This window comes from Rhizomucor pusillus (genome assembly GCF_041956525.1).
Source record: "Rhizomucor pusillus strain CBS 183.67 unplaced genomic scaffold VTP01scaffold_8, whole genome shotgun sequence".
NCBI lineage: Eukaryota > Fungi > Mucoromycota > Mucoromycetes > Mucorales > Lichtheimiaceae > Rhizomucor > Rhizomucor pusillus.
In genome coordinates, this window is record NW_027192150.1 from 750,212 (window position 1) to 772,897 (window position 22,686).

At 44.9% G+C, this 22,686-nt stretch overlaps 12 protein-coding genes across 12 annotated transcripts; 7 read left to right on the forward strand and 5 right to left on the reverse strand.

The window, feature by feature from the left end:
* Positions 1-2,152: 2,152 nt before the first annotated feature.
* VTP01DRAFT_10281 (uncharacterized protein) lies at positions 2,153-3,464 on the reverse strand (the record flags this gene model as incomplete). The annotated part of the gene is made up of 2 exons (XM_069378626.1): positions 2,153-2,415; positions 2,483-3,464. The coding sequence occupies 2 exons, from the start codon at positions 3,462-3,464 to the stop codon at positions 2,153-2,155; spliced, it is 1,245 nt and encodes a 414-aa protein (XP_069239706.1).
* An 843-nt stretch (positions 3,465-4,307) lies between these two features.
* Positions 4,308-5,649, forward strand: VTP01DRAFT_10282 (uncharacterized protein; the record flags this gene model as incomplete). The annotated part of the gene is made up of 2 exons (XM_069378627.1): positions 4,308-4,346; positions 4,429-5,649. The coding sequence occupies 2 exons, from the start codon at positions 4,308-4,310 to the stop codon at positions 5,647-5,649; spliced, it is 1,260 nt and encodes a 419-aa protein (XP_069239707.1).
* Positions 5,650-5,954: 305 nt separating this feature from the next.
* On the forward strand, positions 5,955-6,585 carry VTP01DRAFT_10283 (uncharacterized protein; the record flags this gene model as incomplete). The annotated part of the gene is made up of 3 exons (XM_069378628.1): positions 5,955-6,008; positions 6,064-6,096; positions 6,280-6,585. The coding sequence occupies 3 exons, from the start codon at positions 5,955-5,957 to the stop codon at positions 6,583-6,585; spliced, it is 393 nt and encodes a 130-aa protein (XP_069239708.1).
* A 32-nt stretch (positions 6,586-6,617) lies between these two features.
* VTP01DRAFT_10284 (uncharacterized protein) lies at positions 6,618-7,298 on the forward strand (the record flags this gene model as incomplete). The annotated part of the gene is made up of 1 exon (XM_069378629.1): positions 6,618-7,298. One exon carries the CDS (start codon positions 6,618-6,620, stop codon positions 7,296-7,298), a length of 681 nt encoding a protein of 226 aa, XP_069239709.1.
* Positions 7,299-7,545: 247 nt separating this feature from the next.
* Positions 7,546-8,235, forward strand: VTP01DRAFT_10285 (uncharacterized protein; the record flags this gene model as incomplete). Its single annotated transcript, XM_069378630.1, has 1 exon — positions 7,546-8,235. One exon carries the CDS (start codon positions 7,546-7,548, stop codon positions 8,233-8,235), a length of 690 nt encoding a protein of 229 aa, XP_069239710.1.
* Positions 8,236-8,872: 637 nt separating this feature from the next.
* Positions 8,873-9,841, forward strand: VTP01DRAFT_10286 (uncharacterized protein; the record flags this gene model as incomplete). Its single annotated transcript, XM_069378631.1, has 3 exons — positions 8,873-9,193; positions 9,253-9,315; positions 9,386-9,841. 3 exons carry the CDS (start codon positions 8,873-8,875, stop codon positions 9,839-9,841), a joined length of 840 nt encoding a protein of 279 aa, XP_069239711.1.
* Positions 9,842-10,067: 226 nt separating this feature from the next.
* VTP01DRAFT_10287 (uncharacterized protein) lies at positions 10,068-11,244 on the reverse strand (the record flags this gene model as incomplete). The annotated part of the gene is made up of 4 exons (XM_069378632.1): positions 10,068-10,274; positions 10,334-10,612; positions 10,672-10,985; positions 11,052-11,244. The coding sequence occupies 4 exons, from the start codon at positions 11,242-11,244 to the stop codon at positions 10,068-10,070; spliced, it is 993 nt and encodes a 330-aa protein (XP_069239712.1).
* A 1,964-nt stretch (positions 11,245-13,208) lies between these two features.
* VTP01DRAFT_10288 (uncharacterized protein) lies at positions 13,209-13,880 on the forward strand (the record flags this gene model as incomplete). Its single annotated transcript, XM_069378633.1, has 1 exon — positions 13,209-13,880. The coding sequence occupies one exon, from the start codon at positions 13,209-13,211 to the stop codon at positions 13,878-13,880; it is 672 nt and encodes a 223-aa protein (XP_069239713.1).
* A 250-nt stretch (positions 13,881-14,130) lies between these two features.
* Positions 14,131-15,346, reverse strand: VTP01DRAFT_10289 (uncharacterized protein; the record flags this gene model as incomplete). The annotated part of the gene is made up of 4 exons (XM_069378634.1): positions 14,131-14,293; positions 14,359-14,584; positions 14,649-14,772; positions 14,849-15,346. 4 exons carry the CDS (start codon positions 15,344-15,346, stop codon positions 14,131-14,133), a joined length of 1,011 nt encoding a protein of 336 aa, XP_069239714.1.
* A 511-nt stretch (positions 15,347-15,857) lies between these two features.
* Positions 15,858-17,546, forward strand: VTP01DRAFT_10290 (uncharacterized protein; the record flags this gene model as incomplete). The annotated part of the gene is made up of 4 exons (XM_069378636.1): positions 15,858-16,079; positions 16,156-16,581; positions 16,651-16,750; positions 16,819-17,546. 4 exons carry the CDS (start codon positions 15,858-15,860, stop codon positions 17,544-17,546), a joined length of 1,476 nt encoding a protein of 491 aa, XP_069239715.1.
* Positions 17,547-18,066: 520 nt separating this feature from the next.
* VTP01DRAFT_10291 (uncharacterized protein) lies at positions 18,067-18,702 on the reverse strand (the record flags this gene model as incomplete). The annotated part of the gene is made up of 1 exon (XM_069378637.1): positions 18,067-18,702. One exon carries the CDS (start codon positions 18,700-18,702, stop codon positions 18,067-18,069), a length of 636 nt encoding a protein of 211 aa, XP_069239716.1.
* Positions 18,703-20,627: 1,925 nt separating this feature from the next.
* On the reverse strand, positions 20,628-22,552 carry VTP01DRAFT_10292 (uncharacterized protein; the record flags this gene model as incomplete). The annotated part of the gene is made up of 7 exons (XM_069378638.1): positions 20,628-20,739; positions 20,799-20,893; positions 20,957-20,985; positions 21,046-21,192; positions 21,330-21,406; positions 21,466-22,036; positions 22,099-22,552. 7 exons carry the CDS (start codon positions 22,550-22,552, stop codon positions 20,628-20,630), a joined length of 1,485 nt encoding a protein of 494 aa, XP_069239717.1.
* Positions 22,553-22,686: the final 134 nt, after the last annotated feature.

Genomic DNA, 22,686 nt, shown 5'->3' on the forward strand with positions numbered 1-22,686 from the left:
CCCCCGATCTGAAATTTGCCTTTTCGAACTAGCTGCTGGTATCGGCGTATGAGCACTGCAGAGAGAAAAAATAGCTCCTCCACCAAAAGGCATCAATATCAGTCATTGTAATCTTACACTTTGGTGTGTGCAAAAGCTGACCCTTCCTTTTCTACAGTGTATGGGCATTACGTCGCTGTGGGGGTGGAGGAGTACAAGTTGAGGCATTGTAAATCGGCCAGTATTATTTCGATATGAATCTTTCCTCTGTTTCTGACGACGCGACGAAAGCTAGTGAGTGACCGACTTGATGCTTCCAAATTTACTTGCAAACAGTCGAGTGCGCTTTCATTTTCTGCCTTTTCAGGTTGGTCTCGATGCCAAAGACCACCCAAAATACATTTTGCGTTTCACTGCGGAGCCACGCGGACTGGCTGTCCGCGTATTACTTGCGGTGGCACAGGCATTCCGAATTTTGTACATACTGTGAATAGGGACTTCCACGAGCGAGTGAGCGGTGCGCCACATTATATCCACGCATAGAAACCATCGAACAAAGCGTCGCTCTTTCCACCACTATCGCCGCCGCCGCCGCTGCTGCTATATTTGCACATCGCCTTTCTTTAAAACCCGAGTGACGTTGTATTGGTGACGGGGTTGTGCAGAATATTCATGTTCATCGTTTCGATAGCTATTGTTGTCGTCGAGATGTAGTACCGAGAAATTGGATACTATCATATGATCTACGTCACGAACTGGAAAGAGTACTAGGGAACTTCAGGAACCAAAGTACAATAACAATTAATGCCATGTACAGACGATATATCTGGGTCGCGACGATATCTTAACATATACATAATCGTAGATTCAATATACGTATCAGTAGGCATGATCATTCCTAAACCACTACTGTACATATGAATTAATGATGCAAAAAAATGGTCGACTTCGTGACGTGCGAAAAGATATCCATCAATTTACGAAAGTAGTTAGTTGGTATTAAACGTAAAAGCATAACAGCAGATACACACTCTTTCCAAAGCACAGGTCTTCATCATCGGCAAAAGAAGAAGCATATCGGATCGAAAATATCCGTGAATTGGAACTCATGTTAAGAGCTATGGTAGATTGAGGTCTGCCGTAAGTTATGAAAAAACAGTCGTCTAGTCTATAACTCAAGTACTTAACTCCTACCAAATGAATCCAGTTGCAAAGCGATGCTGCTGCAGGCTATACTCTGGTATACAATATGCAATTAGTTTCCAGATGACATCCTTTCATATTGCTGTGATGGCTCATCAAATTTGTAGCAATTGAGACACCCTTTAGCAGTAGATAGCCAAGCGGCTCTCTAGCGGATCAGGTCAGACTTTCTGTGAAAATATTAAACTCACTGTTTTAGGTAGAATTTGTTAAGCACAATTCGATAAACAGTAATATTTTCTAACCTCACTGCTGCTGGTCAAGCGTGTACTGTACTATGCTTTAGCGATCGCGAACTTCATATCATCGCTCTGCTTTGAGATTCCAGACTTTATAGAATATTCCATCAATAGCTCGGATGTGCCAAGTAAATGCATCTTTGCAGCTGCGGCAGCAACAGCATCGCGCATACCACACATCTGCTAAAACGTGAGAGTCCACAGACTGCCACTTTCTTCAAGCTGCAGGACCCGGATCTTCTTATTGACAAAAAGTTGTTAGTCTGTTTCTTTTCTTAGTAAAAGCAGGGAACTTTGGATTGTTAACAAAGTGGAGCAGATTTTCGCGCGACCCATGCGTGTGGCCTTTCAAAGCGTTGCCTGTGTATCGCAGTGGATTCAGTCAACAACCCGACACTTGCTTTGGGTGATTCTAACAAAGATGCCTGATTTTCACACTATTATATCTTTTTTACCATCTTCCTTCTTCTTCCGATCCATTCCATGTTCATGGATCGATTACATGGATACTTGTTTCTATAAATACGCGACGCTTACATCTTGTGCGACACAAAGTGAGCCACGTGCGATGTTGATGTCTGACGATGAACCGAAAGAAGACGTAAATAAAGTTACAAAGTATGTCCTTTATTTGAACAGTAAATAGAGGAGGCTACTAAGACAGTAGACGTTACGTGTTGTGTGCTTTCTACATAGGTTATGATGCTGGGATGAATAGATGACTGGGGTCTTTACTTGGATTCTTCCTGTTTCTTCATAGCTTCAAGTCTGGCAGCAATCTGTTGTCCAATCATGATGAAAGTCTGCTTCACTTGTTCCTTGGGGCCATGCATAAACAAACTGGCCTCGTGAGATTCTTTAACTGCTTTTTGGCCTCTTGGGATCATTGCATCGTAATACTCTTGCACGGCTTTTGCCAAAGGCTTGTCTGTCTTGTATACATCCGCCAACAAGAGACCCAACTCTGCAGCATCTTGGATTGCATGGTTACCACCTACATGAATCATATATATTGTCAGCTTTTAATCTGTTAAATCCCATCGATGATTCGAAAAACTGACCTTCGCCTCTGTACATGGTCATTGTGTGTGCTGCATCGCCAATCAAGACTACACGCCCTTGCTCAGATTTTTCCGCCAGATCTTCAGAAGGGCTTCGTTCTCGAATAATCAATTTGACAATAGATTGATCTTCGGGGGTATCATTGAGTAAGGATTGGAAAACAGGATCAAATTCCTGGGACCATTCTTTGACTAGTTCACGTCGTTCTTGTTCGGTTTCCGGTTGCTTGTCAAGAGGGTCGATGCTTGAGATACTCCATTGCATTTCATATTTTGGCTCGGGTCCACTGCGGTCAACGTCGGTCAAGGAAGAAAAGATACACCGTGCGCTGCCTTTGTAACTTCCAATGATCATCATTTGCATAGGTGCTAAAGCTTCGTATTTCTTTCGTGTCTCTTGATCCATCCAGAATGAACCGCATAGAACCTGGAGCGGGTTGACCGTCGTTGCTTCCTGGAAACGCTCCTTGCCGAGTATCTGAGCGCACACTGCAGAGTTGACACCGTCTGCACCGACCAACACGGATCCGGTCTCTGTGCTACCATCCTTGAATATGACCTTGACGCCGGATTCAGTGACCTCGTAGTGATCCAGGACCTTGTTCCATTCGACATCGATGCCTTCCAGCAACCATTTGCGGAATCTGCCACGGTTGATGCGATATACTTCTGCTTCAAAATTTGTACCGATGGGTTCCATGAAGAGTTCGGCGTTGTCGCCGTCCAGGACATAGAACTTGTGGTTGCTTGGGCTTTGAGGGTCCGCAGAGCTAGAAACACCAATCTTGCTGTACTTTTCAGGATCCATGCCGTTCTTCAAGTAAGGCAAGCAAAAATGCAAGCTGATGGACCATCCTTGCGTTCTGGCTTGAGGAGTCGCGTCGCGCTCAAAGACTTTGTATGGCACACCCTGATGCTTGAGGACATTGGCAAGAGAGAGGCCTGCAAGACCGCCACCGATGATAATAACTTTGTCGTTCATGTTTGATTTGTATGTAGTAGAAAGAGAGAGTTTCGTTGTCTGATCTAGCGCAAGGCACAGAAAGGGTCCCTATTTTATAGCATGATCAGGAGATCCGGGACGGGTAGCCGGGAAGTAAAAGAATCCTCGATTTGAGTCAAAACTTTCGGGACTTAAGTTGCTCCGTCCTCCGTGTCCCCGCATGCATGTCTGTGATGAACACTATATATGCGCCACATTGTACATACAAAAATAGCTCAAGGTGCTCATGATGATAACTATAAAAAGAAATGAATCAAAAATTTATCCTATGTGGGTGATTACGATTCCGGACAACGGTGAACTATGAATCATACATATCCCGTTGGTTTCTGTTTATGACCCGCGCCAAGACTTCTTGTTCTTTCACTACACTGCTGCCACTGATCTTGATGAATCTTTGTAAAAGCTTATCCAGATCCTCTTTTAACAGGACTTTTCAGGAAAAGGGTGATTTACAAGAGCTCTTATGCATTGATGCTTTCGTTATTAGCATCTAGAAACGTGTATTGGTGGCAGCGAGATATATTCCATGTCAACTTGTAAAAAGATACTTTGAAATGTCTGGCTATATAATGCTCTTGGCATTGACTAACCTAAAAAGCGATTATATTATTATATGCTGAATGCATCCTAAAGGGCCAGAGGTCTGTGTATGAGGCTTCAATGTGTGTAACCGAAAGTTGTTTTCGGAAAACAAACCTTGCTGTTGTCAAAAGTCTTCAAGCATAATTGACCCTGACATACAATTTCAGCGCATACTTTTACGTTCCTACATACTAATCGTTAAAACGCAAGAAACACCATTGTTTCTAACAAAGAAATATGCGTTGGTACTCGACTGTAGCAACGACCACATTTCGCGTAAGTATAGATCCGATCTGATCACGATATATTTGTTTTCCTGTCTCGTATTCAGTTGCTAATGAAGCTTACTCAATGTTAGAACCTTGGTATCAAAAACGGCGTATGCGAAAACTTGAAAAGTAAATTCGGTATTCAGCTGCCCACGGCAGCACAGGCACGTTTCTTACCGGTTATACAGAGCGGACGCGATCTCTTGCTGCGTGATCGCACAGGCACGGGCAAATCGTTTGGCATTGCGGTGGCCTTGGCATCGGCTGCAACATCCTCGGAAGCTTCAGTACGATCGCTCTATGTTGCTCCCAATCTCGAACTTGCGACACAAGTGCATAGCTGGGTCAATAGCTTGCACCACGGCAATCCTCTTGATATCCAGCTTCTTCCATCGTCATCCTCTGAAATATCTCAGCATATTCCCCACACGATCATTGGCACGCCCGGCCGGTTGCTGGAAGCATCCTCCAAGTTGCCATTCAGCTCACTCGAACGCATTGTTTTAGACGAAGCAGACCAGGCACTGCGGCTTCCAAAACGCTATGCGCCTTTGCAAGACAGAAAGTTCCGCGAACGGCATCCAAAACCTGCACAGCAGCTTATAGAATCCATATTCAAACAGAACAACCCTCAGATGATCGTGGCGTCAGCTACACTCAATCGACCCCTTCGACACTTTTTGCGGGAAAAGAAATGGGTCACTGATCCAGAATTTGTGGATATCACTGAAGGCGTTGTGAATGCTTCTGAAAGTCAGAACGTCCAACACTACTGCCTTGTGCTCAATGAGCAGGAAATTCGTAACATGCATAGTACGTTCATGCAAGGACCAGCCAAGGCCGATTTTGACGATACAGACGAACGCATGTTGGGATCCATTGCCATCTTGCAGGAAGAGGAACGTGTGCACAATGGCATCCTGTTTGTCAACAGCCACACCGTTAGCATTCCCAAAGTTATCCAGCAATTGAAAGAATTCAATGTTGAGGCACGTGATATACAAGAGTATCAGCCGACAATGACAGCAGCAGCAACGTCGCCGACGCCGACGCCGCTGTGGGTTGCTACCGAATTCTCTGCGCGAGGCATGGATATCCCAGACGTCTCACACGTCTTTATACTCGGACGACCCGCTTCACCTGCATCGTATCTTCACATGGCCGGCCGGACAGGACGCTTAAGTGCTGGAGGATTCAAGCCCGGCAAAGTGTTTACTCTGATTCGAGATGAAGGACGATCGACTGCAGCGATGCAAAATATGTACAAACTTATAGATGTAAATATTGAAAAGTATGAGCCTGTACAGTAATAGAACACGGCTCTTGTTGGCGACTGTTGAGAGCATGCATTGTCGTATATCATTCATTTTATCTTTCTCAAATGTACCGTCCGTCATCAACTCACTTGTTCGAGTTCTATCTATTGCGTGCACAGTTATGCTTTGGTCCTTGTGCTACTGCCGCGAATATTCTAAGGAGAGTTCGCAGCAAGAAGCAGCCAGATGGTGTATGATCTCTGCATGACAAGAACGGTGTTTGAATTGACTGGCATGTTGCACGAGAGCAACGCAGGACCGTCGTGCAACAGAAATGTGCACATTAAAGATCAAACAAGATGCTCCAAGAAAGGCGAACGCTTTATGATAACCTGGTAGTCCATTATAGGATGGTAAGATTTGAATGAAATTGTTTGATTTAATGCTTATAAACCCGAAGCGGCTTAGAACGATTTGCAAGAGATTTTGGACAAAGAGAAGGTTACACTTTGAAGGAGAAGACAGTGACTGAAATCCGGATTTCGACACAGGCTAAGGTAGCTTTGAGAAAAATCTAAACTCGGAGGGATTACCTGTGAATGATCCAGTGAATATAAACTCATCCATCGTTTAATCCATCGACAATGGATGGGGCTGCTGACTGTAATTGACTTGGCCACGCAGGAAAACGGTGAGTCGCAGTTGATAAACACTGCCGCTGCACCAGCTTCTCTTCCCGCCAAAATGGTGCAGATGAAGACGAAGCTCGGCCATTTGCCATTTGAAGTGCTATGCATGATTGCAGAAGACTTGAGCGCTTGCGATCAAAAGAACTGCACTCGCGTATGCCAGGAATGGAATGCAATATTTCGTCGCATTCTGTACAGCGTCATTGACACCGATAAACGATCCAAGTTTTACGAATTCCGCGAAGCTGTACGAACCAGATCTGATGCGCAGACAATGTTGGCCCTTACGTTCGAAATTTAATAGTTCGCGACGGATACATGACCCAGAAAGAAATGAATGAATTCAAGGCTTATTGTCCCAATATTCAACATCTCACGTTCCGTTACAAGGACGATGCTGCGCACCGGAATTTGCTTATATGGCTTACCGAACACGATGCCTTTCACGCTACCCGTAAATTCTTTGGAATTCCTCGTCAGTTACTGGAGACTCTGTCAACCCCATCCTTGACATTGATATGCGATGACAGAACGGGCCCAGGCCAACCTAAACCAGCTCTTGACATCAGTTACTGCAAAATCTACCTGACAGGCTGTTCCCATCTCCATACACTCAATCTTATACGAGTCTTCTGTAACGTGTCTCTGGATTTGATTGATAGCATTAATACTGAGTGTCCAAACCTTGTTGCATTGTGTATTCGCTCGTATGCATCCAAGACTGGGCTGCCCTCGAGCAGACCTGAGAGGATAGTCGTCGACAAAGCAAAGGAGCGCAGGAACCTTAAGCGGCTTCGACATCTCAGTCTGGAAACATCCACAATAAGCGAACCACATGTGATACATTGGTTTGAATACTTTGCTAATCAGTATCCTGAACTGGAAGTGTTGAAGATCGATGCATGCGGTGCTGCGCATAAACTGACTCAAACCGAAGACGAGCTTCAAGTTATAAAAGGAGCTCAGATGTCTGTAAGCTGCTTGCTGAACGATGTCGACGCCTACATACGGTAGTTCTGGATACGATTCACCTCAATGTCGATTTACTCTACATACTTTTAAGCAAGAGCGACTGTTTGCGCCATTATACCTTCAGAACTCTGTATTTCAGGCAACAATACAAGTTCGACCTTGATAATTGTGTAAGACGACCTCTTCGCAGTCTATCTCTATGGATTGATTGTGATCTCCCCGCCGGCTACTATATGTTTTGGGGGCATGCCCTCATCTGACAGAAGTGAAGCTTGAAACATACACGCACATGCGCAACAGGTTTCAATTTCATCGCTTAATGACAGCATGCCCTACACTCAGAAATCTCCAATTGACAGGCTTTGTGTTCTACGAGCCAAATTCCACTGATGAGGAGGAACGGCAGCTGGATTCCCAAAGATCACTTTATACACTGGATTTGCTCCAATGTCGAATTGATAGCCACGTTATGGATTGCGCTGTTACATACTGCCCTCGTCTGAAGAATTTGAGGCTTCACCAGGTTACATATACGGTAGCAGAGCAAACGTGCCCGGTCTTCCCGTTGCATTTGCCAAATAATCATCTACACAATTTACGAATCTGTGATCTAAAACTCCGTCGTCCTCCAGGGCATTTGTTACCATCAGTCCGCCTTATATCTCTTAGAACGGATCGAAACGACGAGAAGCTGCGAAATGCACCGTTCGCGGACCACGAAGCAACTTGGTTCTCTTTATATCCGGTGGCAGTCAAAGCAGTAAATAGACGACGAGGAGGAGTCAGCTTTACACATGTGACGACAGTATGCTGCGATGACAATATGATGGATGGATGGATGGATGGATGTATCTCTCCGATAAAATGCTATGCCATCAAAAAACCGGAAGCTGTTGAGTTGATCTGCCTAGAGATCAATTCTTTGCAGCATGAAGCCAAAACTAGAGTATCATACGTTAGCACGGACCGACGTCGTTGAGACGGCTCAGGGAGCTCCAGTGATCGCGGACTGGCAACCGGCCGCCACCATTGACTATTTCGGTTATCTCAGCTTGCGGTGCCAAACGTAAAAACATTGACTGTCAACGGTACCAAACTCATCGACAAAGGAGAAGTGTTAGCTGAACAACTTGATCCGATTCAATGAATACTTCCCGGCTTTCCAAGGCTTACAAATTCAAGCATATGTCCGCTTTACAATCCTTACTATCCAATTCGCATATGAACCATTCTCCGAGAATATCCATCTGTATGCTCTATACTCTACGCACAAAAGACTATCTGGTGCTTTATTTACATTGTATTGCTTTTCCCCGATAAAATAAATTTTCTTGAATACCCTCCCATATTTATTGAAAGATGTCGAGGAACCATATACGATTGATATATCATTCTAGGAAATTCCCCCACAGCAGCGAGAAAAAAAAAGAAGAGCATTGTTGAATATGGCCCAGATTTTCATCAAGAGCAAGACAAAAATGGTAATTGTTTTTCGGGCGTTCTGGAAAAGGATTCCGAAAGATGCGATGAATTGCTTGACTCCTTAATTTTCTTAGGGCATTTGTTGTTATTGTTTTCATAATTCTTATCTTGTTTCTTTTTATTGCCGTTTGAATATGGGAGGAACAGTATCGAAAGCCGCAAAGCAAATTGGTCTCGACGATTTGAGAAAATTGGCAACGTTGGAGGACGATGTCACCGATAGTTGCCACAGCGGCGACAATAAACGCAAGAGCAATGGCATCTGGAGAAGAAACCGCGGATCCGTTGGATGTATCAATAACGAAAAGCACGTTTCAGAATCTCGGCAAACGACCGAAAAGAACACGAAACTTCAAAAGAAAAATAAGAAGCAGCACAGCGTTTCCGTCAAGAAACGAAATGTCAGGTACAAAAAGGTAACAAAAAGTATCATTGGCAGACCTACCAACTTTCAGGTGAGAAGAAGGCAACTTTAGAAATGGGCCGGGGATAACCAACCAATAACTTTGTGTAGCATACGGGACACATTGGCGCGACTCACAGCTGGATGATGGAGACAAAACCAGAAATTACTGCTGCAAGTACACACTCAAACTTGGTCCCTAGTGATATAGCGGAATAGCTGACAGCATAATGTTTACATATAGCTTCCAGAAAACAAGGATATGCTATCAACACAGCTTCTTGGCATTACCGCGCTTTTAAATGCTTCGTCGAGCAACGATCAGCACCACGATCAACAGCAACAGAGAATAGCGTCAAGAACCCCTCGACGTGCTCGATCAAATAAAACCAAAACCAACCGCACAGCAGTGTTACCATCCTCACCGAGAAGCAGTTTACCGCCTCCGATCCCGCCTCCTCACAGAAACATACCACGATCGAATGGACACAACGCGGTAGCAACTGCAGCGCCGCCATCAGCTGCTGCATACCCCAAAGTCCCGCCACTACACAGCAACGGTCGCTCGTCTTTCCGAAAACGGCAGTGTCAACAACAGCAGCGCCAGCGCAAACCTGTCCACAAGAGATCTATTGGTCCTCGATCGCGAGTTTACGACAGCGGCATGCCTCCTTCTTTGAGGCCAGCTCCAGCCCGCTAACAACACACCTTCTGTGAAATAACAGCAATCGATAATAATTTATAAAGTCTTGTTTATTCTTTGATGTGTAAATGATGTTCCAAGCCAGGGAAGAAAAAATTCCTTTTGTCTTTTTTTTTATATGTCAATTTGTCAGATGGGAAGGAAGAAGAAAATAGATTAGGAAATGAAATGTTTACTGTTGTACGACGGAAAAGAGAGTCAAGAGCATGGGATGTGGAGAAATTTAGGAGGTGCGTTCGCAGCCAGTCTTCTTGACGAGCTCAGCGGGGCAAGATACTTGCTTGAAGGAAACGTTGGGGTTGTCAGCGTTCTTGAACCAGTCGAAGCGCCACTTGCATCCATCCTGAAGTTGCTTGGGAAGCTGAGAGCATTCAGATGCGCTGCTGATACCGCCGTAGCGCTGGCCCCAGCCATCGCTGGGTGCATCCCACTAAGAAGAAGAATTGTTAGAAATGGGCGAGCCATGTTTTTATTCGACCGAGGACGTACCTGAGTTTGGCATCCGTTGAAGATACCGACACCGCCTCCGGGGATCTGCAAGTCAAAGTGGTTGTTGCTCAAGTCGCCGCCAGTGTTGGTGACCTGGACGACCATCTTCTTGCCCTCGATCTCGCCCGAGCTGAACGTCAGCTCGTAGCAACTGCAGCAGAAATCGCTCTCGGACTTTCCGCTGATGCTTGCAGCAGCGAAACCGTATGAAAGATTGTCGTCAACGGCCCAAGGCTGGTTGTCGTTACACATGTAGCCCTCACCGCCGTTGCAACCGCTCTGTATACGGGTGAGTTGTTACGCGTTACCTTCAAGGGAGCATTTTTTCTTCTTTTTACCTGGACATTAACATCTACAAGCTTGACACCATCCTTTGCGCAAGTGCCGACGGGATTGGTGACGGGTGCCTTGCCAGGCCAGCTGCACGAGGCTTTGCAGCAGTCCCAGTAGCGGGTGGTAGTACCATCACCGGATGCACCGCCAGAGATAGGGTTGTAACCACTTCCGGAGGAAGAAGAAGAAGAAGAAGCGGCGGGAGAAGAGGGGGTCTTGGACGAAGATGCAGGGCTAGAAGGAGCCTTGGAGGATGACGGTGCAGAGCTGGTGGCCATGTGCGATGGGGCGGCAGCGGAAGATGATCCTGAGAATGATCCTAGATGGATACGATGGTTTTTCATAAGTTTGCGAGCGTTTTTGCGTAGAGATTTAAATCATTTACCGCTGTTTTGTGGAACGCATTGATGGTAATAGTCGTTCAACTGCTTGCACTCGTATCCAGAGATACAGCATGACTCACCGCTCCAGTTTTGGCCACCGCATTGGCTGTAAGCCTTGTTGCTGCAATCGGCGGCAGAGACCAATTGCATGCCGACGGTTGCGAGTAACAACGAAGCTGCAAAGGAAAGACGCATATCGTTATTTTTTCTGTGCAGTGAAGGATGTAGATCGAACCTGAAACGATGCTGCCTTTATATGTTTTACGGATGATATCCGCAAACGCCCAATTGAGCCAGGAAAACCGCGGTATACCATACAGTCGGTTGCACACAGATCTACGTGAAATTGCGTTTGATTGCTTGTGCGACATGAGCTTAGACATTGACATTTTTCGGTAGATAAATGTACACTGCAAGATCGTCGGACAGACGCACCCGATTCTACTCACCTACACCGAGGATTCTACAAAGCATTATTTCTCGTTTCTTTAAAAGGTAAAGCTCTAGAATTATTTTGGATACCTGGAACATTGGTTAAAATTTTACATCTCCTCCATCATCAGGTAATCTGATTCTGCCTCTCTCTCTCTTTCTTCGTCTACCCTATACACAATTAGCTATGTACGACTGACTTACAATGTGCTATTCGGTAGCTGCTAGCGGTTATCTAAGAGCTTAGAAATTAGATGGATTGGCGAAAGTGACATGTAGGACAGTCATCCATGCAATTTTATTTCTGGCACTCCGCCTAATCAAATGACAATAATATAGCCCAATTTCAAGAGCTAAAAAAGAACATCGACTGTGCCACGACTCCCACAGGCAGATGCCGTTCGGATATATGCGTTTGGGAAAGGAAATATCGCCGAATAACCAATGTGGAGAATGCGATGCAGTTAGTATGGGAAAAGAATAAGAGCAAACGTCTAATCAAATGATGCCAGTTGGATATTACTAACGACTTTGGTATCTATAGTACTGTAGTACACTGTATGCATTTTGTCATTGTTCTCGTAATATACACTATGCTTCGATTTCAAACCTTTTACAAAAACATGCACATCATTACATTGGAACATATCAATGTGGCTATAAAGCGTGGAATAGGCATCGTATAGTAGCTACTTGATTAAAGTCTCATCGGCAACTATCAAGATAAGCCTGGTCTATCCCTTCTTTGCGGCAGTCACTTCACTGCAGGACAATTGCAGAAATGTACAGCTTCTTTTCTTGGCGACTTCTGGATCAGCCAACGGCTGCGTAATGCCGACATAGTTGCGAGACAAGAAGCCATCGCATAGTGCTCGGTGTTTATCGCAATAAAAGGAGGAGCAGAAAGAAGGGAGCCATGTTACCGTGGGAGAGATCAGGAGTGGATTGTCATGTTTTTACAGTCAACAACATGTTAGAGAAAGCCGCACCACTGCCACACGACACAGAAGAAGAGCAACAAAAAGGCTAATTGCAAAAAAGCTGATGTGCATATATGCCGTTGCTAGGCCGAGAAATCAAATCTAATGATAACACATGATGATGATTGATACTACTCATTGGACTGTTACTTTGTTTAATCTGAAATCGTATACATCTGGCTTTGTGACAAAAATAAATTTGGCAGATGGAACATGATGGAAGAACTACCTGACGCCATGCACGGTCTGGTGCCAAGTAGGATGTATTCCTTTTTTTTTCTTTGGGGCGCTGCTGGGAACCCAGGAGGAGTGAATGATGATATGTAGTCAACATACGATCGATCCCTCTTAAGGAACGATGTTTTAGTTTTTCTAAAAGTTCGACGAAAAACAGATTGAAATGTATACCGTGCTCTTAAAATATATAGTCGTATGTATACAACAAACATACAAATGCGTGTAATGGTTTAAAAAATCCGGTTGTGTAGAAAATGACCATTTACCATTTGACAACTAACAGCCAAAAATGCATATTAGTTTGGTTTCAGTAACAAGGTGTCCATGCTTTTTCGCCAAGTTGACCAGCAGTGAAAAAGATTGTCTACAACCCCTTTTTGCGAACCCACTATACCGCCCAAATCGTGAGGTCTTTTTAAAGAATGGAAAAGCAGAATGGAGTTTCATGGTGGGCCATCCCGCTCCTCCTCCTTCTTTTGGTCTTGCTGTACATTCTCTTTGTATCTTCAGATGTCTGTAGTCAACGAAGCTAGCACTGCGTTTCTTGGTAACAAACCCATGGCCATCTCGTCTATTATTTCGGGCCCTTTGGATCAAGAGAGTGATAATTCAAGGCTGTTTGCTCCTCCTCCGCCATCCTCGGCTGCGGCACCACTGCCGCCGCCATCATCTTGTTTCTCTGCTATTAATTATCCATCAACATCGTCAACAAGCTCGACCAGTAGCAGCTCGCTGGACGACGAGCTTTGCTCGAGTCTCTCGCCTCTTCCTTCGCGACGCCTTTTTCTGCCTGCACCAAATACTCACCGTTATCAACACCATCAAGTAGCGGCGACCGAAGACAGCAATGGTAGCAGCCATCCAACCACTGGTGGATCGTTGTCGCTGCAGGAGCGTCGACAACGGAACAAAGCTGCATCGGCAAAATACAGGGCTAAGAAGAACCAGCAGTATGGTGAAATGAGGAATATGATTACCACCTTGACAAAGGAAAACGAACTGCTATCAAGACAGTTGGAACATGTCAAACGCGAGAACATTAGACTTCGGTCCACCTACGATCGCCTCAGAGGCAAAACCGTCGCCGCAAAGATCCTGAAGCACTTCTTGACGGCTAATAACTCAAAGCAAGAACAGAGTATCCACATTGAACAGGACGATGATGACGAAAGCGACCAGTAATAAAAACGATACACACGAATGTAATTTTCTCTTTTTGTCATTATCTCTGTCTCAAAACCATCGTAACCGCAATATATATATATATATGCATTCGATACACGCAGTCCTAGCTAAAGTCGACCGAGTACGATGAGCCGACTCGGCATATCCGCTCCATCAAAGACAGGAAGTAAAAAAAAAAGAAAACCAGACTCTCAATGGTATTAAATGCTATTGTGGAAGAAAAAAAAACAGAAAATATATATACACTTTACAAGGCCGTTCCTCTTTCGAGGTTCTCGCGGATTTCCTTTGTATACTTGTCGTAGAAACGAGCGATCTTTTGGTTGAAGACACGGTTCTTCTCGTTGATCCAAGAGATATCGTCCTTGACTTCTTTGCGCTCGCGGGAACGGGTTTCGCGTTTACGAATCCTAACAAAGAGAGAGAGAGTTTAGTTGTCAGAGAAAATCATTGGATTTTTAAAAGGGACACCCACTGTTTCTCAACATCCTTGACCAGTCGATCAACCGCTTCTTTGGACGGCTTATCATCCACAGAACCATAGTCGAGATCGTTTGCCGCATTCGTAATATTGGAAGGATCTTCACCGTTGGCGATCGCGCGAGCGATGCTTTCCAGCTTCTTTTCATTGTATGCAGCCAAGTCAGGCTTGAACTCGTCGATCAACCGCAGATACTTTTTGTGTGCCTCTTGCTCGTAATCTTATTAAAAATACATAAAATTTAGTCATCTACAAAGGCCCGCCCGTTTACAATGATAACATACCTGTAAATCCATTGTTGACAAACTGCTTTTTCTTCTCCATCTTTTCATTCCACTTTTCAACAGATTCGGCAGAGTACTTCCAAAACTGCTTTCGTTCATAATCTTCCCCGTTATCTCTTGCTTTCTAAAAAGAGAGAGAGGGAGAGTCAATGTCACAAAAAAAAAGAAGGACAATACGAATAGCAAATGCCCACACATACCTGCTTCTCCAAGAGTTCCAATGCTTTTTCTCGCTTTCTGGCATTCCTGGCTTCTAAGCGTGGATTCTCTTTGCTTCGTTGGAATTCAAGGTTACGATCTCGTCGGTTTCCCTGCTCGACTTCGGTTGCCCGTCGTCTCTTCAATTCTTTCAACTTTGCCATTCGCTCAGCTAGGCTGCTGCTTGACGGCGACCCATTGCTGTTGCTATTGTTACTGGAACTGCTTTGGGCAGACGATTCTTCTTCCTGTTGCTGTTGTTGCTCCTCCTGCTCCTCGTCTTCTTCATCTTTGTTGGCTGCATCGTTGTCGTTCGTCTGTTCTTGCTCGACTTTTGGCTGATCGTCAGTGTGTTGTTCATCTTGATTTTCCTCCGTACGCAGCTTCTTTACAGCTTTTTCTTGCTCGACATTGACATTGCTGCTGTTATCGTTATCTTCTGCTACCGGATCTTGCTTTCTCTTGGACGCAGCTGCTTTGGATTTTCTCTTGGGCGGCATCTGGGTAAGAATGTGTGTGTATGAGGAGAGCGGGAAGGGATGTGTCTGCTGCTGTTTTTGCAGGAAGGGATAAAGTCAGCAGCAGCCGAATAGATCGTCATCCCAAAATGTCGACAACTTACTTTATCCTTTATTCCCCATTCTTGTTGATCCCTCTATTGCAACCAAATTCTCCACTACGTAAATCTAATAGATCGATGATGAATGAATAGGTTTGCTGATCTAGAATGTTTCAGTTTCATGAAAAAAAGGTCGAAAAGCTTCCATTCATTAAATAAACCACCATTTAGGAAACATATATCTCTTTTGATCGCATTGCAGTTTCTATCAGGGTTTTTCGATTTAACTCATCTGGTTACTGTGATTATCTTAGGTAGATGCTATGTGAGGGGAGGGAGGGGGATCTACCATCTATAGTTTCCTGCCGGCAATGCATTGTTGCAGTGGCTTGAAACTTATTGGGTATAATCTCCATCTTCCTCTTCCCGTTTTTCAAGGTTTTTATACCTAAATGGCTCAAGTAGTCGACCAATCCGCACCAGCCGACATTAACGGCACGCCAGCTTCCGAGATCCCAGCTATTCTCGGTTTGACGCAGCAGCAATCGGCTTTGCTGGTTGCTTTGTACAATGAGACTGATCCTGACTTTGCAAAGCAAATACCTACCGCCCTTCCCGTGGCAGCACAGCAGCTTGCTGCCGAGTACGAGAAGCGCAACAGCGTTGGAAAGAAGGTTTGTATACTCGGTAGCAAGCCTGGTATAACAAGAAGAAGAAAAAGATACTCACATGTACAATTAATTTTGCTAGCTGGCACGCGCCAAGGAGCAATATCTCGACGAATTCAACTTGATCGAAAAGGCACAGCAGGAAGCCGTCGAGCGCCTGTCAAAATCAGGCGTCAACGTCGACAAGGCAGCGGAAGGCTTGGATTTGGAGGAGAACGGACCGGTGCATGATTTACTGCTGGCTAGTTTCCTGTACGGCGGCGTGCGTCCCGACGCAGCTGCGAACGATCGTGCATCCATGAGTCCTCTTGCAAGCCCCAACTTTGAAGGTGCCAAAAAGTTGCTGGAGCGCGTGTTCAATAAAGGCATCAGCATGGCCGCCGTTCAGATCGGATCGCTGTACAACCAAGAGGATAAGCTTGCACAGGGCAAAAACATGAAGGATGGTCAGGATGCTAAAAAACTCGCGTTCGAGTGGTACAGCAAAGCTGCTGATATGGGCAATCCGGTAAGAAGAACAAGGACTTGAAGTAATGTCCCAGACTACCTCAGACTGAGCGTTATCGTCTACTACTAGATGGCCTGCCACAAGGTCGGATTCTTCCTGGAGAATGGATATGGTTGTACGCAAGATATAGAACGCGCTATCGAGTACTACTGCAAAGCGTACGATCAAGGTAGATGATAGAAAAAGAAAAGCATTGTGAGTAGTAAGCGATCGCACACTGACTCTATTGTGGTACAGGATACCCTGATTCTGCGCACAATCTCGGTCTGATCTATCAAGGTCTGTCCAAGGCCACGGAACAGTTCAAGGATATTCCAAAGGCAATGGAGTATCTTGAACGCGGCAAACAGTGGGGATTCGCAGCATCTGCAAACGCGCTTGGCCGCTTGTATCTGCTAATGTCTAAGAACCCTGGCCTCGCACGGGACGCTGGCAATCCTGGCAACGATACCGATGAATACATTGTCACCGGCATTGACTTTATGGAATATGCCGCCGACCAAGGAGACGGGGATGCCATGTTGATGCTTGGCCTTATTTTCGGATCAAAAGACTATGGTTTGTACGACATGGACAAGGCACAAAACTACATGGAGCTTGCGCTGGTCCGTGGAGAGACCGAGGCGTATGCATACCTTGTACGTATATTGCGAGCGAAGATGGCGGCTCGTGTTACGTTGGAGAATGAGAATTTGGAACGGTTTGAACAGCTCGCACCTGCCGATAAGGAGAAGCTCATTCGACAGTTGGCAAAGGAAGCAGCTCCTGAAAGGATCCAGCATCGTCAGTGCGGAAACATGTTCTGCTCAAAGGCTGAAGAAAAAGAAGGCGAGTTCAAAAAGTGCGGCCAGTGCCAGCGTGTAGCATACTGCTCAAAAGAATGCCAAAAGACCCACTGGAGGTCAGGCCACAAGGCTGTGTGCAGCAAGAAGGATGATGAAGCGACAGCAGCGGTAGCAAAATAATAGACAAAAACTAACTACTTTATTCCTGTAAATACACTACTTTATTCATGAACCAAGAAAAAGAAAACGGTACGCATAAAAGAAAAAGCAACAACGTGATCGAACTTTATGCAGCTGCATCAAGGATGGTATGAAAAAAGGGTGCATGCCCGTCTTTTTTTCTCCTTTTTTCTTTCTCCCTTGTTCCCTGGCATCCACAATGAAATGCACAGGGGTGAGACGGAGGTCTTTTTTTTGTGATGCTGATCCATTGATTCGTTGCGTTCATGCAAAGATGATACTTCTCCTTATTAGAACAAGTTTTATGTACATTTCGAAACGAAGCATATTTACAGGATCCACGCGACTCAGCAAACATAATCCAACGTGAGAGAGGATATACATATACATTAACTGGCGGTTTGTACATACATGCAAGGTGGAGTAAAGAAAGCGTAGTTCGAGAGAAAAGCTAAAAGAGAGGGAGATAGCAGGCAAGTACGTCCGATATAAAAGGATTTGAAGGAAGAAGAGGGAGTTTTTACGAGAACGATCCAATGGTGCTGGAAGAAGCTGGTGAGAGCGGTTCCGGCGTTGGACTCGATTCGTATCCTGGCGAAGATAGCATGGGACTTGCGGCAGACTGTTGCTGGTGATGATGCTGATGATAATGATGCTCGCTACTCTGTTGCTGTTGTCGCTGCTGCTCTTGTTGGAAAAGAGATGCATGGATGTCCATAATCCGCCTTGCATCTTCTGCTAACCGCCATTCGTCACAGATTTCGGCTCGAAATGACGAAATTCGATCTCTGCTGATTATATGCCCCATATTGGCTAAGATCATCATCAGTGCTGTGCAAAGACGCTTGAACCGATTGTACGACAGTTCAAAGTGTCGATGGAGTTTTGCTGCGGCGTGTGGGTGGATGTGGTGTATGGAATAGCAGATAGTTTGCAGTTCGCGAGTTATTGCTTTGATCTGATGAAGACATCGTAGCACTTGAATTGAATATTCAATGTCTTGCGTGTGTCTCAACGTTGACCTTCGTGAGGCGGCGCGGCCGGTTGCTGAAGAGGATAGCTGCTGCTGCTGTCGCCTACTACTGCTCGTAGAAATCGTCGATATTTGCGTTGGATCCACTGTATATATTCGTTGTTCGCAAATGTTTATCCTCATGTGCGGTAAGGATATAGTAGGCAAGAAGGATAAAAAGGCAAGAGAGAAAGGTGTGTGAGCGCAGAAAAAGCTTGAAGTGTGAATTACACGAAAGAAGAAGAGAGTGGGGGTTTTTTACGGCCGAGACGGAGCATGCGGTTTTATTTCCTTCTTCATCCTTCGAATTGTTGCGCGCGCACAAGCCCAAATTACCAACAGCTAAGAGGATTTTCTTTCCATTCTGTTAAACGTTGTCCATGGGTTGTAATCAGTCGGATGAGGATCTATTTTTTCATTATTGATGTGCATGCTATCATGTACCATATCTGGATCGGTGATGGTCATCCGCCTTGCTGAGAACTTTGTTCGATCGTATTCGATACTTTGTTCTTTTGTTCTATGAAAGCTCCGACTGCCACTTTGAAACAGAGCATACACATTCTCCAACCCACCCCCAACTGCCTTTAATGGCAAGAATCATTCATCACCATACTCAACAGAATGTTAGCAAGCCAATATAATGGTCAAACAAAAGTCATGTCCATAGGGGAATAAAGATTGCAATGCCTGCTCTATGGCTGCATATTGCAAACGGAATCTCAGCTACATATCCAGTTCAATGTCCATCAATTCAACTGTTGTACAAGGTTGGCAAAGTTTAAACTTCGGAATGCTGTCATCGCCAGAAAGTCGATCATGCAAAAAACCGGTTTTTTTGCCGTATCACCCACGCCCTCCCAGAAACTTGGATGCAATAGGAAGAAGCTCTATAGATTTCTGCCAGACTATCATCATTTACTTATCGTACGCATACTTCTCCAGAAAACTAAATTTTGTACTCACTGTTTTCCCCAGTGTAAAGATGGTGAGCTGCAAGGGTTTCAAGGAACTACTTGTCTGCATTTGACATGCTAGGCAATATTTTATTCGCGGTGAAAGCAGTTCAAATACAAGAATGATAAATGTGGATGTGATCACAATGACAGGAAGCTACAAACGCCTAGCTGTAAATGGCGCTAAACATCTACATCATCTGAGCTCTGGATGAAACAAGAATAATTCAAAGAATACTATAAATACGAAATATCTCAGCAACTACGTACATATTGTAATGATAGAATCCACCAGCTCACTGCATATATCATAAAGCTATTGAAGATTTATATCAGCAATGAAAAGCGGGTTTCAAGTATCCGATGACAGGCGCGGCAGTCAATTAAATGAAATATGATAGTATACAAAAAGCTACAAAAAGATGCTACGAAGTGATAATATTCTTGAAATATTGCAGCAAGAGACGGATTGTATCGCGTTTCCACGTAAATGTATGGATCGTAAGTTCTCTTTTACCATGGGTCTTTTAGATGGTCACTTGACTTCCAAGTACCATCCAAGACTTCCTCAATTTGTTGCGACTTTCTTGGGATCGTAAGAGCCGACGGATAAAGGCATCCAGGGCACGATTGATGTCTAGACTTGGTGGACGTGACTATGTTGTTCTCATGCAAGAGTTGCTTGCTATGGGGAATAAAGTTGACATTTTCTACGAATGAATGCGCACGGATATATTACACAACAAGAGCATGATGATCCACTGCTCTGCAACTTTTCGTCTTGATCTTATCCTTACTGACAACCAGATGGTCTCGCTGACCATGTAAGCAAGTTCGTGGACAAAAATCATAACTACTTACAAGGTAGAAACTTCTCTAAGCTTCCATAGGATGCTTGTACGGGTCATGCTACATAGAAAAACAATGAATTTTTCTACTTGCGACACCAGTGTTGTTGCTTATGTGGGAGCTCGAGCACAACCCCCGTCCTGATAGACCGTCTCTCCTCCATGGAGTTTTTCCTTTCATGGTCAAAGCTCTGACGCAATGTGCGCGGCTTAGCATTAGGGAAAAAAGGGTAATGCTTCCGGGTCTATAGAAGCGCGCTAACTGCTATTTGTTGCACATCGAAGATTTAGCAGAAATGGGGGATAAGTCTCCCGGTCCGAGCAGCAACGGCGAACAAAATGCAATCAAAATATCTGGCCCCTTTCTCGTTGATGTCCTATAATGACGAGCACTGTATAGCCAAATGCACAGTTCGTTTTATTCGTGTTTCTTTACGACATGTAGTCAAGAGCAATGAGATCTTCGAAGGTAGCCTTGTAGTTCTTCAAGAACTCCTGGTGGGCAGGGTGCTTGTCGTAAGTTTCCAAATCCTAAAGAAAAGGAGGGTTACTGCCATGCGACAACATATTGCTGCGGCCACCACCACTACTGACCTCCTGCTTCTCCAATTCGACAACCCAGCCTGTAACAAGTTACGGTCAGGGAAGGGGTCGATTATTATTAACACGCACACATTGTTTACCCCATTCGTATCCTTTGCTTCTATTAGTAAAGGTCTTTCCAGCTGTGACGCTGGTGATTTGAGGGATCTGGTCTTTGAGCTTGAGCACGTCGTTGCATGCTTGCTGTCGAAGCTCCTCTGAGATCTCGGGCTTGAACTTGGCAATAACTAGGATAATTGCTTTGTTAAAATACAACCCCCCTGTGCGTTCTCGCATGCAATACCAATGTGAACAAGTTTCATGGTTGCTGACAGACGGTAGTTGCGCGTGGGGACGGGGAGGGTGCCAATTCCTACGTACTCACGCCGAATATGACATCCGCTCGTTACACAGGTTTGCATGGCAACGATGGTGTTAATGCCAGTGATGATGATGATAATGCTTTTTATTGAATGCTTGGTATTACAATAGTATGGAACAAATGCATTGCCTTGTTTTACTTTTGGTTATCATCCGAATCATCGTCGCTGTCGCTATCTGCGCCTCGTTTGCGTTTTTTCTTTCCAAGCTGCTTTTCTCGCTGTCGTTCCTTCTTTGCTTCAATGGATCCTTTCTTACTTTTCTCAAATTCCTCTGCCATAGCCAATCGACGTACGATTACAAAGGTCCTTGGATCGGCCCTGTTAATTTCTGCATTTCCACTCTTGCTGACACCTTCTTTGAAACCAAGCGTTCGGCGATGCTCGTATCCAGGAAAATCCTCTGGCAAGAATCTGAAACTAGACTTGACCGCGAGCACGCCCGTTGACTTTGCAAGGGACTTTACGTCCCATAAATCGTAAGGTTTGCATGTTTTTATGGTGATGTGAATTTCTCCCTCTCGCAGCGGTAACAACTGTTCTTCCTGTTGGTGGTGATGATGGCTATCATCGTCTGCATCCGCTTGCTGTTCCGTGTAAAAATGTGCCAGTTGGCCTTCCGTTGATAGCTGCTGTCGCGCTGAAGCCAAGAACCCATTGATTAATGCCTGATTTGCTCTAACATTGTGATCCTGATCCTTGATACCAGCACCTAGCAACCGTTTTTCAGTACACATAATCAATGATGATCACCAGATTATCTTTTCCCCTTACCAGCATGTGGAAAATTGAAAATGATTTTCGTAAACACATTTTTTCTCAACATCTTCCGGTCTTGCAATTTTGTGGCGTCAACGTCAAAGAGTACATGCACACCGAATGCCCGCAATGTTTCGATATTTTCTTTTGCTTCATCTCCATACTTTTCGTACAGGACGTCTTCGCTGTCGTAGCACGTAGCGATCATGGTGTTCCAGTTTCCCTGAATGTAATTCTCTGCCAAGGACCGCGCAAACGAGAAATTGCCCTCGCCCACTAGCAATATACGATCGTCTTCTCGAAATTCCGGCCGCATTCGTCGATGAGCACCGATCCTTTGACGTTCCTTGCGCTGCGCTTGAGTGCGGGTATCGCCCTGCATTTGCAGCCGCTTTTCCTTTTTGATCGCCTCTGATTGTGCGAGCACATTGCTGAGCGCATTTTTAAGTTTCTTCTTTTTCGGTGGCATTGCTCTGTCTGACTGGAAGTGAAGAAAGCGGGTAAAAAAAATCAAATGGATGTCCGCCTCGCAACCTCAGTAAATTGCATGACAACGACGAGGGACGAGTCACTGCTACTGTAGTAAACATACGCATGCAATCA